The sequence below is a fragment of the Cyprinus carpio genome, chromosome A22, assembly GCF_018340385.1.
Source record: "Cyprinus carpio isolate SPL01 chromosome A22, ASM1834038v1, whole genome shotgun sequence".
NCBI classification, from domain to species: domain Eukaryota; kingdom Metazoa; phylum Chordata; class Actinopteri; order Cypriniformes; family Cyprinidae; genus Cyprinus; species Cyprinus carpio.
Window position 1 is genome coordinate 21,843,318 of NC_056593.1, and position 16,079 is coordinate 21,859,396.

The window sequence follows — 16,079 nt, forward strand, 5'->3', positions numbered from 1 at the left end:
AATGTTCACAAATTCATGGTTCATATATTGAAAAAAGTCATAATAGTAAATAAAAGCAACAACCCTGAATACCCTTAGGGAAATATGTTAAAATAACTTTTAAAAATGGGATAAAAAAAATAATAATGACTATGAATATGAAGATTACATACCTAGGCCTATGTGTTTAAAATAGATTTGTTCTTTTTTATCATCTCTATACTTGTTTGTCATTAATCCAGATATATATGACATTCAGAGTGCAAGGAAAGGTTTTAAAGACTGGACAGATGTGTGTGCAGAGGAGGAAACAGTACCACAAAAAACAAACATCAGGAGATGAATTTTGACTTTTTATGTCATAATTAGGTCTTTTTCATCTCAGTTGCAACTTTCTCGTAATTTCATGTTTTAAGTGATAATTAGGACTTTTTATGTTAATTTCGACATTTTTATAATTTAGACTTTTACCTCATCATTTTGACTTATCTCATAATTATGACTTACTATGCCATAATTTTGAGTTTATCTCATAAATATTACATTATTTCCATTCATATAATGTTTATAAAATGTTTTTTTTTTCTCATGTGGCAGAAACAAGCAGCCATACTTTCAATAATTTGAGCTTTGATTCCAGTCGATATTCACTGAAACACTGTTTGTGCTCTGAAGCAGCTCGCTGTAGCAATGGCTAATATTATTATATATTTTGTTACAGCTGGAGGAAAGTGAGGAATCAAGCTGCTCGTGTATGATAAAGTGCTTGTGTTGTTCCTCATTTGGACAAGTGCGTCTGTTAAAGGACTAAATGTAAAGCACTCTTCATCATCAGATAGACTCCTGGCTGTTGTCTGCTGTCATGGAGTGGAGAGCACTCACAGCAGACCAGCGTGATCGCAGAAGAAAACAGCACACAAGTGAAGGCTTTAGAATGGTCTACTGTAATATAGGAATGATGAATAACCAAAGTATGCTTTTGTTATGTAAAAATTAGTAGCACTGATGTATTTAGTATGTAGTTGTTGCATATAGTTATGCGCCACATTATTTTATTAACATTTGTTTTTATACAGAAGTTTTATAAATGTGCTTTTACTCAATGGGCCTCATTCATGAAACACAAGCAGTATGAATGTCTTAAAAGCTTGTGAAACCATTCTTATTTTACATTACTCTTTATTAATTTAGAAGACACTTTTTTTCCAGAAGTGCATTCATCAGATATATTTTGATCATGTTTGTTCCTTGAGAATCAAACTCACGATCAGCAAGGTTCATTTTACAAACAGTTTACACAGAAATTCGTTCCTTCAGAAATTTGCTTGTGTTTCATGAATAATGCCTAATATAAATATTTTTAATCGAACAAGTAATGTAATATATTAAATCCAACACTTCACCTCTGATCTGATTACCAACCCTTAATCTCAGATCACAACATTTGAACAGGGTTATTTCTAAACAACAGCATGTCTGATTTTATTTATTGTGAATGTAATTCATTCATCTCAAGAAGAACGAGTGTAAGACTAAATTTCTATGACAAATCGTGAGATATGTCAGTGCCTTATACTGTATCAGTTATATCAGGCTAGATCAGATTGATTTACTGCAAAGCGTGTTAACGTGTCTCTGCTTTAGCTGTCCGTCTGTCTTTACAAATCACTCACAGCATACAAACAACAAATGAGCTGGCATACTGCTGCTATAACTGGGCAAATGTTTTCATGAAATGCTTTTGAAAGATGTATCTTTGTACAATATAGCATACAGTTTTTGTAAATATTGAATGTGATGTATTATCTATGGTTTGTTGTCTTTACTAATAAACTAGGCTGGATGAATCGCCACACTTTCATCGTTTATGAATATATGTGTCTGTCAGGAGAATGTAAACTGAACATCAACAGCAGGGGCGGATTAAGGTGGTCAGGGGCCCCTAGGCTGCTCTTTGTGTGAGCCCCGCCCCCCAATCATCATGCTTTACTGGAGAATTTTATTTAGTGCAATGCATGGTCCACACGCAAATAGTAAGGTGAACTGGCACACACACACACACACACACACACACACACACACATTGAGACAGTCAATCCAACATTCCCAGTGTCCCCACAGGATTTTGTGAGACTGTGATGGGTGCACATTGGTTCCTGTAGTCTTGGGGGGGGGGGGTCTCCAGGTATACGAAAATTTTGTTCATTTTAAATTTAAATGCATAAATCTGGTGCATTTTGAGAGCAGAATCAAGTGACTAGATCAATGAAGAAATATGTGTAAACAATTTTGTGCTCTTGTAGTAGTTTATTTGTTGGTTGCATAGATGTGAAAGTGATGGCAGGGCTCAGTTGTCTGTAATGCCGACACTTAACTCAAGACAGAGCACATGAGATTGGGTTCATGAGAACAAGATGAGGCAGATTTTTATACATAAAATTCTCAGTGACCAAATACATGACTGGAAAAATAGTCTGCAGGTGCATTTCAAATTGTTTTAATTAATCATCTTAAATGTAATTTCAGTTCTACCTTCTGAGTATGATCTATCATATGTAGTAAAAACAACAACACTCAAGCACTGTAAGGGTTTTGTTTAACTGACTGGCTTATCTCCTGTATGATTTCATGTGAGTCTCTTCAGACCTAAGAACTGTACATGAATTATGAGCTTCTAGAATTCTGAGAACTGAACTACCTTTCACAAATTGAACATAGAAATAAAAACAGTATAATTAACAAAACATAGTTCTTTCTTAGTTGTATTTAGTGCGAACCATAAGTGCAGCCATAATCAAAGTAGGCTACTCTCTCAATATTCAAAGTGCAAACAGAGACCAAATTTTTCAAGCATGACACAGAGCTATAGACAACTACACAACCTATTATAGCCTACATACTAATCACTAGATATGTTGTGTAGCCTAATTTGCACGCATCGGGGAGTCGCTCTCAAAACACAATCGACCTCAACTAACACTCATGCCATGCATTCAACAAAAAAAAAAATAAATAATCTTATGGACCAGTGAGGGGCTTTTTTTTTCATCATGAAGAAAAAAAAGTAATTTTTTTTTTTTTTTTTTTAACAGTCTGGCCAATCTGAGGCCCCTGCACACGTGGGGCCCCTAGGCTGCAGCCAAGGTAAGCTTGCAATAATCCGCGCCTGACAGGAATATTCTTAGACCAAATATAGGCCTACTTAGAGTAGATTTAGACTCAGGTACACCAATCATTAAATTATGAAAACATTCGCCTATTTCTGAATGTTGTGTGAACATACAAAATCCAATTTTTTAAGGATTTAAAAAAAAAATCCTCTTATAGTTACAGTTACAGAAAGCATTTAGTGAACGTTCCACTTGATTATTTTGCAAACATGATGGGAATGTTACTGTACTTTTAAATGTTCTCTGGGTGCTTTTCACACAAATAGTACCGTTAAAGAAACAAAAACAAACATTGAACAAACGTCCAACTAAACCATTATAAAATTGTATTAAAATTACTGGAAGACACAGCACCTTGCCTGAACGTTCTGTGAACTGTTTCCTGTAAGCTGGGCAGTAATTAAAACACAGCAACGTAAATAAATGAAGGGCAGCGCAAACAGAACTTCTTTTTTGTGATCGGACTGTGATGAAAACAGAAAACAAAGCTACATTTGACATGATTAAGCCGCAAGACTTAATATATCCAAGCATATTATACTAGACTTATGTTACATATTGTAAAAAGGAGCATAATATCAATATAAGTATCATGTCTATTCATTGCTGTGATTATTGGCATAAACAGACATCCCAAGTCTCCCGGAAGTCCCGGGAGTCTCCCGCATATTGATAGCGGCTCCCTGATGCCCGCAAATTAGTTAGAATCTCCCGGAATCTAGAGCGAGCAGTGTTGCCAACTTCTTTCAATGGAAAGTAGCTAAACCCCGCCTGAAAAGTCGCTAAATGTCGCTAGATGACGTCATACGTTAATTAGCATATTCATGACGTAAGTGCGTCGTATTTTTATTTGCCTCCCTGTGCTTACATACTGCATTTTTAATGCAGCCACATTCGCAATAAAACTGTTTTTATTATTATATTTTAATGTTTCTGTTTACAAACAACGGAATGAATATTGTAATGACTGAAACGCGCTCCATTAAGACTACATAACCAGCTCTCAAGGATATTAATCTGCACTAAAATCCTATTCACGACATTGTCTAATGAAATCAAATACACATATGATTAAGACAATGGTTGTGCTGTGATTTCGGCTATACTCGCATGTAAAAGAGTTAGAAGCAACAGAATATCTTTTTTTAACTGAAAGTGCTGCTCCTCTCTGCACTCGCTGAACAGAGCAGATGCAGAGAGAGATGCGCGCGCTGGGAAAGAGAGACCTCGCGCTCGTGCGGCAGTACCAGACAGTCTCAGAGACTAAATAAGGTTTGTCCAAGAAAGTCGCTAGATTTGTCGCTAGTCGCTTTTTCCGAAAAATGTCGCTAAGGGGGTCTGAAAAGTCGCTAAATCTAGCGACAAAGTCGCTAAGTTGGCAACACTGAGCGAGCGAGCAAGAGCGCGCAAAGAAGAGACTGTGTTTCAAATCGTGTAGCGCGCGCACGGCAGAGAGGGAGAGGGAGCGAGAGACCTTGCGTGTGTGTGCTAGTGTGCGTGTGTGCGAAGCGCACGTAAGACAGAGAGCATCCTGATTGGCCTGTTTCGGCAAATCAACCAATCAATTGTCAGTGTGGGCGGGCTTTTATCTCTTCTCCCGAACCAAATTAATCAGTTATGTCTATCTAGAAACAGGAGCACAATGGCAGAGGGAGAGTGCAATGGAAAATAAATTAAAGCAGTTTACATAAATAGTATAAGCAGCTTATATAAATAGTAAAAGTAATCTACATATTTAAACATAATTAACGAATAATTGCACAGGCCTATAGCTTATAGAAATAATATTTTATGCTTTTATATTTTTTAGTAAAGTCATGTTCTGTGGTGAAATGTCATATCCTTGTCCTCCTTCCCCCCTTTTTTTTTTGGGGGGGGGGGGGGGGGTTGGCTTCGGGATACCTCACAACTTTATTATTCACCAATCTGATCCAAACGCATAAAAAAGCACTCGGTATCTCGTTCCCGCTAGATGCCGCCAAAACGCTTCGGCGCGTGACGTCATCTGCGTGCGCCGCGCTCGGTCTGCGACCATAACAACGCCTGATAACCCTCACTTTTATCGATATCATTGATAGTGGAATATTGATCGCAGTTTATTCGCACTGCCTTTAAGGTCCCGCACATATCGTCCTTGAGAGCGACACACGGTGAGGCTGTGAATCACAGACGCGCGCGACTGTTTGAAAGCCTGGGTTTTGTGTTTTGTTTGATTGCTAAATAAATGATCTGTTCAGATCTGAATGACTGATAATCACTGACTGATTGTCTCACTATAGATCATTTTGCTTAGAGCTTCCCGAGGGCGTTAGACTTGTATGCATTCGTGTTTTCATTCAGTCTGAATTTCGATCAAAATATTAGAGTCATATTTTTCTCTAATAAAGAAGTAAATCAGTCTGATTGGCGGATGATGTCTGCAATCCGCTGATTTTACTGCCTAAACAAGAGATTCACACCAGTACCACGGTAACACCATTATACATGTACATCGGGATTCACTGAAGTACCACATAAATACCACACGATTATAATAATCATTCATAATATATATCATGGTGTATATCAAAGACGCAAACTATTACCACATGATAGCATCACTAAACCATGTTTTGTGGTTTACCGTGGTGATACTATATTGATAATGTTATATGAATGTGGTTTAGACTGCTTAAAACTACAATGAGATATCCATTAGAGAGAAAACTTAGGTTTCTTCACCAGAAAATGTGCAGCTGACAATTGCATTGAGCAGCAAGATTAACAATCCAAGAGCCAAATGCTTAAAATAATAATAATAAAACGAACGAGTTTTTTTCTCTCTCCAGAACTCCATGTAAAAAGACGGCTTGCAGAATTATTTCACTATAATAATTATTCAATGAAAAATAGACAGACTAGGGATACAAAATAATTAAAAAACTAAGACACCTGTTACCCACACAATACTTTGTATGTTATTTCTGCAAAATACTGACTTTTCATTTGTTTTATTCTTTGTTATTTTATTCGATCTTGTTTTTTTTTGAGCGTGCAGATTAGGAAAGTACATCCACACTCCCAAGAATTCCATTTCCAAGGTCCAGCGTCTGCGTGTCGATGGAGGAATCCTGCTAAAAACACAAAACGGGTGGAGAGGATCCCGGGAGGAATGGGGTAGAGTTCTCGATGAGGGTCCCAGCAGCAAACAGCTCCGTTAGGGTAGAATCAGGCTCGGGTGAGATGCCTGAGAATGGACGCTCCAGGAGGAGACGGGTGCCGAAGACGTGCGACTGCTGCGGGCCCCACCGCAAGCCCCATGTGCCAGGACACCAGCAAGTGCTGAAGAAACGTGGCCGCAAGAAGAAAGAGATGGTGGGCCAAGAAGAAGAAGTGGTGGCAGAGGAGGTGGTGAGCTCGTCGGCAGTGGACTCGATTGTCATTTTTGAAATGGACACAGCTTCTGAGATGGAGGAGGCACCGTCTCCTAAAGGGAAGCCAGACCTTTCCCAGACTGAGGGTGGGAGTGAAAGCACCGTCCTGGTGAACGGCTTGGAGAACAGTGCTCATGCCAACTCTACGCATCCCAGTGACACCAAAGAGCTGAGCCGTCCCATTGAGAGCAGTTCTGCCACCCTGAGTGACTTATCAAAGAACCCCCCCGATTCTTCCTTGATCAGTGCAGAGCCGGACGTTTCTGCTCACACTGATGCCATGGAAACCGAGCCGTCCAGCTTGAGCACTAATGTAAACAAGGCTTCCTGGGACCATCACTACTGCAAGCCCCTCGCTGGGGAGAACATGAAGGACTCCAGGGAGGAGACGGGCCAACCGCCTGCATCGCCTCCTGTCGAATTTACAACTGAGGGCATCATCGAGTGTATTCATGGTAGAGTGGATGATTTCCACAGCTTGTGTTGATTTCTGGTGTCATGATGTAGTTACTGAACATGCTTTTTATCTCCCAGAATTCCTCGAGCAGTTCTATGGGAAATATGGAAGCTTCACCCCATTAAGTGATGCTGACGTCCTCTATCACCTAAATAAGACGTTTCAGTCTGATCTTAATGACAGGCAAGTTTAATCCCTAATAAATAATTTTTTTTCCACAAGTACAGTACGAAATCCAGTCCAAGTCCAGTTGATGTTCTTTTTAATCTGTGAAAAGAGGAACATAAGCTTCAGAAAGACCTCAGGAGGTCAAACACATTTTACATGTGTGTGGATTGAGGTTTGCAGGACTGCACAAACCTGGTACCAAAATTTAAGAACTTTTTTTTTTTTTTTGTCAATAATACCTACACTATTGCTCAAATGTTTAGTCAGAAAGTATTCTTTAATTCAGCAAGGTCACGTTCAGTTGATCAAAAGTGACAGCAAAGGCTTTTAAAAAAAAACATTCTTTCGAACTTTCTTTTAATCAAAAAATATGAAAAAATGTATCACAAATGTCACAAATGTTTTCAACATTGATAATAATCAGAAATGTTTCTTGAGCAGTAAATCAGTATATTAGAATGATTTCTGAAGATCATGTGACACTGAAGACTGGAGTAATGATGTTGAAAATACAGCTGCGCATCACAGAAATAAATTACAGTTTACAATATATTCTTATAAAAATATTACATTTTAAATTGCAATAATATTTCTCAGTATTACAGTTTTTACTGTGCTTTTGAGCAAATAAATGCAGGCTTGGTGAGCGGAGACTTCTTTCAAAAACATAAAATATCATACCGACCCCAAAATTTTGATCGCTAGTGTACATTTCCAATTAATGTAAGAGAGAAAAAGGGTGATTTGATGTGTTTAAAACTAGCTGTCTCTCAGGCTAGATTACATTAGATATGTTAGATTTCAAAGAATGGAATTTGTGGTTCTGTTGCTTTTAGAAAAGTAACAAACACCAATTTGTGCCCAATTTATGGAAATTAGCATAAGGTTTAGGATTCAGTGCCCTAATTTCACTTTGTATTCTTTATATTCTGCTACAGGATGAAGCTGATAACAGCAGAAGTGGCCAAGTACAGGGCTGGTCTGGCCTGTGCTCCTATGCATTTCTTCCAAGTGACCTACAACAAGCACACTTTGACCTTAGATGACCTTTCAACACTTGATGACCAAAACTGGGTCAATGATCAGGTAGGCCTCTTTGAAACCCATATTTATAAGCAGTATATACTGTAAATTGAAGTCATGCAGGATTTGTTTTATTGGTTTTTGCAGGTGATTAACATGTATGGAGAATTGATCATGGAAGCTACAAATCATAAGGTAAAAGCATTAATGGCATCCACTGGAGCTCTGTTCTGAATATCAGTGCAGCCGAGATCCCCTGCAGTCTTGTGTGTGTGACCTGAGATTCAGAACAGCAGCACAACTGAGTGTGTGATATTGCAAAAGGGTCAGTCATAGGGTGCGTTTAGTCCAATTATCAATATTTTGGGGGTGAATATGTCTGTAGTGTAGCAGCAACACGAGCCCAGCTCAAATAGTAGACACTTTCTGTTGGACAACGATGTGAATTTCCGTGTCCAACTTGAAACTGTTGCAAAATCTGTTTGGAGAAATCCTTCACCCTCATGAGAAATTCCTGTTTGCATGGAAACCTGTTAAAGGGTTAGTTCACCCAAATATTAAAATTATGTCATTAATGACTCATCCTCATGTCGTTCCAAACCCGTGAGACCTCCGTTCATCTTCGGAACACAGTTTAAGATATTTTAGATTTAGTCCGAGAGCTTTCTGTCCCTCCATTGAGAATGTATGTACGGTATACTGTCCACGTCCAGAAAGGTAATAAAAACATCTTCAAAGTAGTCCATGTGACATCAGAGGGTCCGTTAGAATTTTTTGAAGCATCGAAAATACATTTTGGTCCAAAAATAGCAAAAACTACAACTTTATTCAGCATTGACTTCTCTTCCGGGTCTGTTATGAGCACGTTCACAACACTGCAGTTTAGTGATATCCGGTTCGCGAACGAATCATTTGATGTAACCGGATCTTCTTGAACCAGTTCACCAAATCGAACTGAATCATTTGAAACGGTTCGCGTCTCCAATAAGCATTAATCCACAAATGACTTTTACACACAAATTCATTTACTCAAACAGTACACTGACTGAACTGCTGTGAAGAGAGAAGTGAAGATGAACACGAGCCGAGCCAAATAACGAACGAAACATTGACTCGTTCTCGAGTCAAGAACCGTTTCTGTCGGACGCGTCCGGTTCGAGAACCGAGGAGCTGATGATACTGCGCATGCGTGATTCAGCGCGAAGCAGACTGACACTTTGGTGATTGGAACCGAGCTGGTTCTTTTGGTGATTGATTCTGAACTGATTCTGTGCTAATGTTATGAGCGCGGGTAAACCGAAGGCTTGAATCAAGGGCAATCATCGCCAATGAAGTCATTACGTCGAGCGCAAAAGAAAAACCGAAAACGTTTTCAACAACAACTTTAAAAAATCTAAAACTCCCAAACAACCAGTCTCTCAAAAAAAAACATCACTTCCCAAAACTAACATCAATAATAAAACAAACTCAAACTTCTCCAAAACCGAGAACGAGTCAATGTTTCGTTCGTTATCTGGCTCGGCTCGGTGTTCATCTTCAATTCTCTCTTCACAGCAGTTCGGTCAGTGTACTGTTTGAGTAAATGAATTACTCTGGGATATTGGTTTATTTGAACTCAGAGGGAGTGTCAGCCATGTTAAAAAAGCTAACAGCTTAAGTCATTTGTGGATTAATGCTTATTGTAGACGCGAACCGTTTCAAACGATTCAGTTCGTTTTGGTGAACTGGTTCAAGAAGATCCGTTTACATCGAGTGATTCGTTCGCGAACCGGATATCACTAAACTGCAGTGTTGTGCACGCGCTCATAACAGACCCGGGAGAGAAGAAAATGATGAATAAAGTTGTAATTTTTGTTATTTTTGGACCAAAATGTATTTTCGATGCTTCAATAAATTCTAACGGACCCTCTGATGTCACATGGACTACTTTGAAGAGTGTTTGTATTACCTTTCTGGACGTGGACAGTATACCGTACATACATTCTCAATGGAGGGACAGAAAGCTCTCGGACTAAATCTAAAATATCTTATACTGTGTTCCGAAGATGAACGGAGGTCTTACGGGTTTGGAACGACATGAGGGTGAGTCATTAATGACATAATTTTCATTTTTGGGTGAACTATCCCTTTAAATTACTAGATTTTGCCCATGAAAATGTGCCAAACAGTGGTAAATGTGACCACTTATGAACTGTTATGGTTGTAGTTATTTAATACTGGCATGTTTTCTAGAGGCTATGCAAGAAGGCATAATAATAATGATACTTGCTTTCTGTGTTTATATATATGTGTGTGTGTGTGTGTGTATAAATATATATATATATATATATATATATATATATATATATATATATATATATATGACATACAGAAAGTATGATTATATATAGATAATTTGGAAATCATAGTGTTATGGCTCTTATTATTTCTTATTTAAGGTCCATACTGAAAATGACGAGGTATTGTTTTCTTTGTCTTTTCTAGGTTCATTTCTTCAACAGTTTTTTTTACCGACAGTTTGTAGCAAAAGGTTATGAAGGAGTGAGACGATGGACCAAAAAGGTGACTGTCACGACATGCAAAACATAGGGCCCTGTGAAATCTGTTTTTTTTTTTCCAAATTACGTTTTTTTCTACATTTTCTTACGTTTTAATTTTTCTGTACTCTGTTTTAATGGTTAAATAAACAATTTTTTAAATTAAAAACCATGTCTAATTAATTGAAATCATGAAATTTACACAATTTAACAGCAATTTATCAAAAGTTTAACAAACATAACAAATTTAAGGCCCTGTGAAATGTTTTTGAACATGCAGGAATCATATATAAATATTATTTTTCGGCTTAATATTCACAGACACTAGTCCATATCACGTTTTGATTTAAGTGTACTGACCTACTTTTGATCTATTTAAACCAAAATTTGGCAAATTCTGTGTTATACATTAAATTCAATTTTTATGACTGGATTCCGCATTTTCTGCATCGTGGAAATCATAGGGCCCATACTGATGGGCAAATCTCACATCTCATCTGTGCATGATAATGAGTCTCCTGTAAGTCTTTCCTAAGTCAACATTTTGTTCTTATCACCAAATGCAACCCAAAAATTTTACTTCTGTCATAATTTACTCACCCTTGTGTTATTCCAAACCTATATTACTTTTTTTTTGTGCTGTGGAAGAAGACTTCCCATTGACATTTCTCAAAATTCTTCTTTAATTTTGTGATTTTGAAATAATATGGGATTTGTGTTCCATTGCTGTTATTTTAAGGAATTGAGGCACTTTACAAATGATGAATCACGTCAATTCCAAATAATGCAAAGTGCGTAATGTCTTGATTTGCTCAGGTTGATCTGTTTTCCAAGACACTGATCCTGATTCCTCTGCACCTGGAGATCCACTGGTCGCTCATAACCCTGGACGTCTCCAAGCAAAGCATCAACATCTTCGACTCCCAGGGCATCCTGTTCAAGTTCGCTGTGGATGTGAGTGCTTTTGAAGGGTGATTCAGACTGAGGTCCTCACAGAGACCTGACGTGTGACTCTCATCCACAGAACATCCTGAAATACATCCTGGCAGAAGCCAAGGAGAAGAAACAAGCCGTCTTTCAGAAGGGCTGGAAGATGGTCATTAACAGGACCATTCCACAGCAGAAGAACGACAATGACTGTGGGGTTTTTGTCTTGGAGGTAAAACAAATGTTTCTGGGTGGTTTGACCATACAAAGTGTTCTGTAAACCGCCTTTGGTTTATGAAACTTGTGGCGACTTGGTTGCATTTTTCATTCAGCCTGACTGAATTTTTGTGTTGATTTCTAATATCATGAAATGAAAATTATTGTAATTTTTTTAAATGTTTAGACTTGGAGCAAATGATTGAGCAAATGTTGATATTCAGTATTAGTAAGATCCTAATGTTACTCTTAAATTATATATCAATAATAAAATGACTCATACCATGATATATAATATTGTGCTTATGTTGACAATCCATTTTCATAACTACTACCTGAAATGCATCTTTCATTTGGCAGTACTGCAAGTGCCTGGCCTTCATGAAGCCGCTGCTCTTCACTCAAGAGGACATGCCACGCGTCCGCAAGAGGATCTACAGAGAGCTGTGTGACTGCAGACTGTCTGACTGTCTAAACCAAGACAAAGCCACATAGACTCGAGTCTGGATGATGAACACAACAGGAGGGAAAGGACTTCACAACAAGACAAAAAACCCAAAGTTCTGGACAGGCAAAGCTGGAAGGTCCCAATGTAAGAGCCGGTCCAGTCATTCCTGTCGGTTCAGCCACTGAAAAGGCCTGCTGGAGATTTTCAGGTTGCGTTTACCTCTTCGCATTACATCGGCGGCTCAGAATTGCCTTTTTCCAGCATCCTCAACCTCGAATTTAACGAAGCCTGTGACAACTTCTCAGAGAACCAGGTGGCTGTTCAGAAACAAATGAGAAAATCCTCAGCTGTGGGGAATTTTTTCCATTTTCTGGCAACCACAGATTCAAAACCTCACGTGCACGTGGATGTTTTTTTTTTTTTAACAGATTTTATTTTAAATTTCATTTGTTCATCTTTGCATCTTATAACACAGCCATAACACAGATTATGTGTTTCTATCAGGTTCATTTTTGTAAAGAACATAGATTTTGCTTTGCAGCATGAAACTTGAAGGCCTTCTTTTAAATGTCACGCTGTTGTTGAGGAACAAGAAGCATTTATAAAGGCTTTTAATGAATGTACTGTCAAAGACCAGAATTCTACTTGTACAGTCAAGCTTGTTACTTGAAAGCAAATTTTGTGGCGATACCCTTAAAGTCCAGATTGCTTTGTTAACATTTCTATGTTCCCAGATGTTCTGTGGTTTCTAATGAAAAAGCCGCAGGATTGATGCTTAATATCAGGCTGCTTGCTGTAAACCGCCAGCATTATTTGGCAAACTGCCGTTCTCACTTCTGAGCACTTTCCGTTGTTTTTCCTCAAATGCATCAGTGGTTGAAATGGATTTTGTAGCATGTAGATTTGTCATTAATGGAAGTCAGTTAAAGGTCATTTTTAAATGAGCACAGTGAGGTTGCTGCGGTGAGAGCTGCAGGTTTTTGCCTTTTATTTATACTCTTTTCTGTTATTGGTTAGTACAAACGCTGAAGGCCGAGCTAAATTTGATTCTTGTGGCTGTGATGTGCTTGAGTCGTCATCATTATGGCCATCTTTTCTGTTCTGTGTAAGGAGCGTTTTTCTACCTTGTGACGCAGTTTGGCACAAAAATGTCAAGATAGTACATTTATACTGTTGTCAGCTGACCCACCATTCAAGAGCGATGCTGTCATTAAGTTACTTGAACCAACGAATCATAACCTCAGACTGAGTTTCTGACTACTAGTTTCATCATTATTTAAAAATACATAAAACCATGTTGAATAAGCAGTGCTGTGTGTCGTTGTGTTTGCAAACGCATATGAAAGGAGGTGCTTAACCCTCACAAAATGCTGATTTTCCACCTAAGAAGGTCAGCGTAAACGGATCATTTTTGCAACCCTGTTATCAAAATTGTCTAAATAGTTTAGAATCCTTTTTTTAAGTAATAAAATAGTTTTATAAACACTAGAATGGGTTGATGTTTAATTATGTAATGACTGAAACTGATCCAAGGAGTCTTGTTTTTTTTTTTTTTTTATATCAGTGCTGATTATTTTACAGTTCACTCTTCCAGTTAAGTTCCAGTTAATGTCACCAAACCAGACTAAATTCACTGGGCGACACATTTTACATTTAAGATTATGCATGCAGTGATGCATCTAAAGACAAACAGTGGGGCTTTTACAAGGCAGTTTATAAAACACAATTTATTTAAAGAAAGAAAGAAAGCCCATACATTCCAGACTAGATGAATTTCAGGCATGAATATTCCTAAAGCACTAAACTCTAATATGTACACCACATGGATCTGTTACTGCGCAGCCCTGTCATGATCCTGTCTGTGTTCGATTTTAACCTGGAAAAAGCAAACGTTTAAAAAATAATTCTGGCAAAAAGCATGTTCAAGACTTCTGCACCAGCTTCCCATAACCTCCTCTGGCGGGGTCATAGTCCTGCCTGTACTCATCTCTGACCTGGAAACACAAAGAACAAGCTCTGGCTGATAACAGCTGCACACCACCACGTTACACTGAGACAGGACACACACATGATGCTGCAAGTACAGTGGGGTCCAAAGAGAGGCATATCAACAAAATACTTACATTCCTGTTAAATTGCGAAGAAGAAAAAAAACACTGAGATTGAAAGGCTGGAAAGAAAATCTTTTCTTTGAAAAATCTTTAAGAAGGGAAGCATGAAAACGCTCTTGGGCTTCTGGAGGTTTTTACACTTGTGTTGTGTTGCTAGCAAAGAAAACAGTTCATGAAATATAAGTGCAATAATTATTGTGATCATAGCTGTCTTTTTTTGTGCTTTATCACTTACCTGACCACCTGACTTGCCCCGGCCGAACTGTCTGCCCTCTTTAAAGCCTGCGTCCCAGTCCGTTCGGATGATGCGGTCATCCAGCCTCGTGCCATTAATAAACCTCATGGCATTCTCAGCATCAGCACGAGTGTAATATCTTCACATCAGCTGTTAAAGAACTGAACGTTTTTGTGGAAAAAAGTGAGCCAAACCTAACTTAAAGAGTTGATAGAGCTGGCAGAGGGAAGACTGAGGGTTAAGACAACACAATATAACAGCATTTCACATCCTCTGTTGCTGAAACTGAAAGGATACTCGACGAAACAGAATCCGCAGGCGGTCTTCTTGACTTTGTCGAGGCCGATGATGATCCTCTTGACGTCTCCGCTCTTGGAGAAGAGCTCGTGCACCTGCTCCTCAGTGGTGTAGAAGGACAGGTTTCCCACATACAGCGTGCAGCTCTGCTTCAGCAGCTTCTCCTGCTCGTAACGGTTGCCCTGCGGAGAAGACAACTCCAGCTCTCCTGTGTGCTCGACTCATTCCCAGCAGTTTGAGCGAGGGACACCCGCAAAGAGCACTGCTGCAGAAAACTCTGTCCGCTGTCTTATACATCAACAGTCTAAGGTACCGGATCACTTGGTTTTTGTTTCGTTTTGTTTTTTAGATGAAACCTACTTTTATTCAGCAAGGACACAGTAAATTGATAGTTATGTTACAGAAGATTTCCATTTCAAAACATCAAAGAATCCTATAAAAATACATTTTTAAGTATCAAATCAGCAAATTACAATGGTTTCTGAAGGACCATGTGGCACTAAAGACAAGTAATGGCTGTTGAAAATAGAGCTGTCATTAAATATAATTTTTTTTTTTTTTTTTACTATTTTTGATCAATTAATGCAGACTTGGTGAACATGAGAATCTTCTTTTTAAAAACAAAAACCCCTGTATCTAACATACAATAATATATCAAGGAACTGTATGCATTAAACCGATTCTATTTGAGTTAAAGATACACTAAATACTTTAAATGTAATAATAAATACATTATTCAAGGAACATTATCCATAAACATTTGTTTAATTGCAAAAAAAAAATTTTACTATACAGTTATAAATAAATAAAAAAGAAAAATAACTATAATATAATGGGGGGAGGGGGTCAAAGGTGTCAGAATGTTTTAATGCATCCTTATCAAGAGGAAAAATACTGCTCACCTTAAAATGTTGGTCTCTATACTGGCTTATATCCACATATGAGTCGCTGAAAAGAGCATTTAATTTAATAGACATGGTGAAATGAATAAAATAAACTCAGATTCGGAGAAACAGAAATCAGCATGAACGTACTGAAAGCGGAAACGCGTCCTTCTTCTTCCTTCAGCTAACAATGGTTGAACAGTGCATTACTGCC

The 16,079-nt window shown here is 38.2% G+C and overlaps 3 protein-coding genes across 8 annotated transcripts in view; 2 read left to right on the forward strand and 1 right to left on the reverse strand.

Moving 5' to 3' along the window:
* LOC109065880 (anosmin-1-like) overlaps positions 1-1,952 on the forward strand; it is a 75,446-nt gene extending 73,494 nt beyond the window's left edge. Inside the window, exon 14 of one of the 2 annotated variants that reach the window (XM_042712248.1) lies at positions 701-1,952. The gene's annotated coding sequence lies outside the window, so the exon portion shown is untranslated. The remainder of the gene's footprint in view (positions 1-700) is intronic. The other variant, XM_042712247.1, reaches the window with a different exon arrangement.
* Positions 1,953-5,142: 3,190 nt separating this feature from the next.
* LOC109075512 (sentrin-specific protease 5-like) lies at positions 5,143-13,646 on the forward strand. 3 transcript variants are annotated; one of them, XM_042712251.1, is made up of 9 exons: positions 5,143-5,299; positions 6,187-7,017; positions 7,097-7,202; positions 8,126-8,273; positions 8,358-8,405; positions 10,695-10,772; positions 11,564-11,701; positions 11,772-11,906; positions 12,251-13,646. In XM_042712251.1, exons 2-9 carry the CDS (start codon positions 6,318-6,320, stop codon positions 12,383-12,385), a joined length of 1,488 nt encoding a protein of 495 aa, XP_042568185.1. In that variant the 5' UTR covers positions 5,143-5,299; positions 6,187-6,317; the 3' UTR covers positions 12,386-13,646. The 3 variants fall into 3 exon arrangements, with proteins under 3 accessions (XP_042568185.1, XP_042568187.1, XP_042568186.1); XM_042712253.1 differs by having other exon boundaries at positions 11,582-11,701; XM_042712252.1 differs by having other exon boundaries at positions 6,197-7,017.
* A 404-nt stretch (positions 13,647-14,050) lies between these two features.
* LOC109077281 (nuclear cap-binding protein subunit 2) lies at positions 14,051-16,043 on the reverse strand. Of its 3 annotated transcripts, none has more exons than XM_042712256.1 (4): positions 15,884-16,041; positions 14,982-15,163; positions 14,685-14,823; positions 14,051-14,332 (listed from the first exon to the last, which is right to left on the reverse strand). In XM_042712256.1, the coding sequence occupies exons 1-4, from the start codon at positions 15,956-15,958 to the stop codon at positions 14,261-14,263; spliced, it is 468 nt and encodes a 155-aa protein (XP_042568190.1). In that variant the 5' UTR covers positions 15,959-16,041; the 3' UTR covers positions 14,051-14,260. The 3 variants fall into 3 exon arrangements, with proteins under 3 accessions (XP_042568190.1, XP_042568189.1, XP_042568191.1); XM_042712257.1 differs by lacking the exon at positions 14,051-14,332 and adding an exon at positions 14,390-14,602; XM_042712255.1 differs by lacking the exon at positions 14,051-14,332 and having other exon boundaries at positions 14,339-14,823; positions 15,884-16,043.
* Between the last annotated feature and the right edge of the window lie 36 nt (positions 16,044-16,079).

Excerpts from the sequence above, each read along its gene's own strand:
- LOC109075512 (XM_042712251.1), top strand. The coding sequence starts at position 6,318 with ATGAGGGTCCCAGCAGCAAACAGCTCCGTTAGGGTAGAATCAGGCTCG. Across the intron at positions 11,702-11,771 it reads TGTTCAAGTTCGCTGTGGAT|AACATCCTGAAATACATCCT; the intron begins GTGAGTGCTTTT and ends TCTCATCCACAG. Across the intron at positions 11,907-12,250 it reads GTGGGGTTTTTGTCTTGGAG|TACTGCAAGTGCCTGGCCTT; the intron begins GTAAAACAAATG and ends TTCATTTGGCAG.
- LOC109077281 (XM_042712255.1), bottom strand. The coding sequence starts at position 15,958 with ATGTCTATTAAATTAAATGCTCTTTTCAGCGACTCATATGTGGATATA. Across the intron at positions 15,164-15,883 it reads ATAGAGACCAACATTTTAAG|GGCAACCGTTACGAGCAGGA; the intron begins GTGAGCAGTATT and ends TCTTCTCCGCAG. Across the intron at positions 14,824-14,981 it reads TGCGGATTCTGTTTCGTCGA|ATATTACACTCGTGCTGATG; the intron begins GTATCCTTTCAG and ends GCTGATGTGAAG.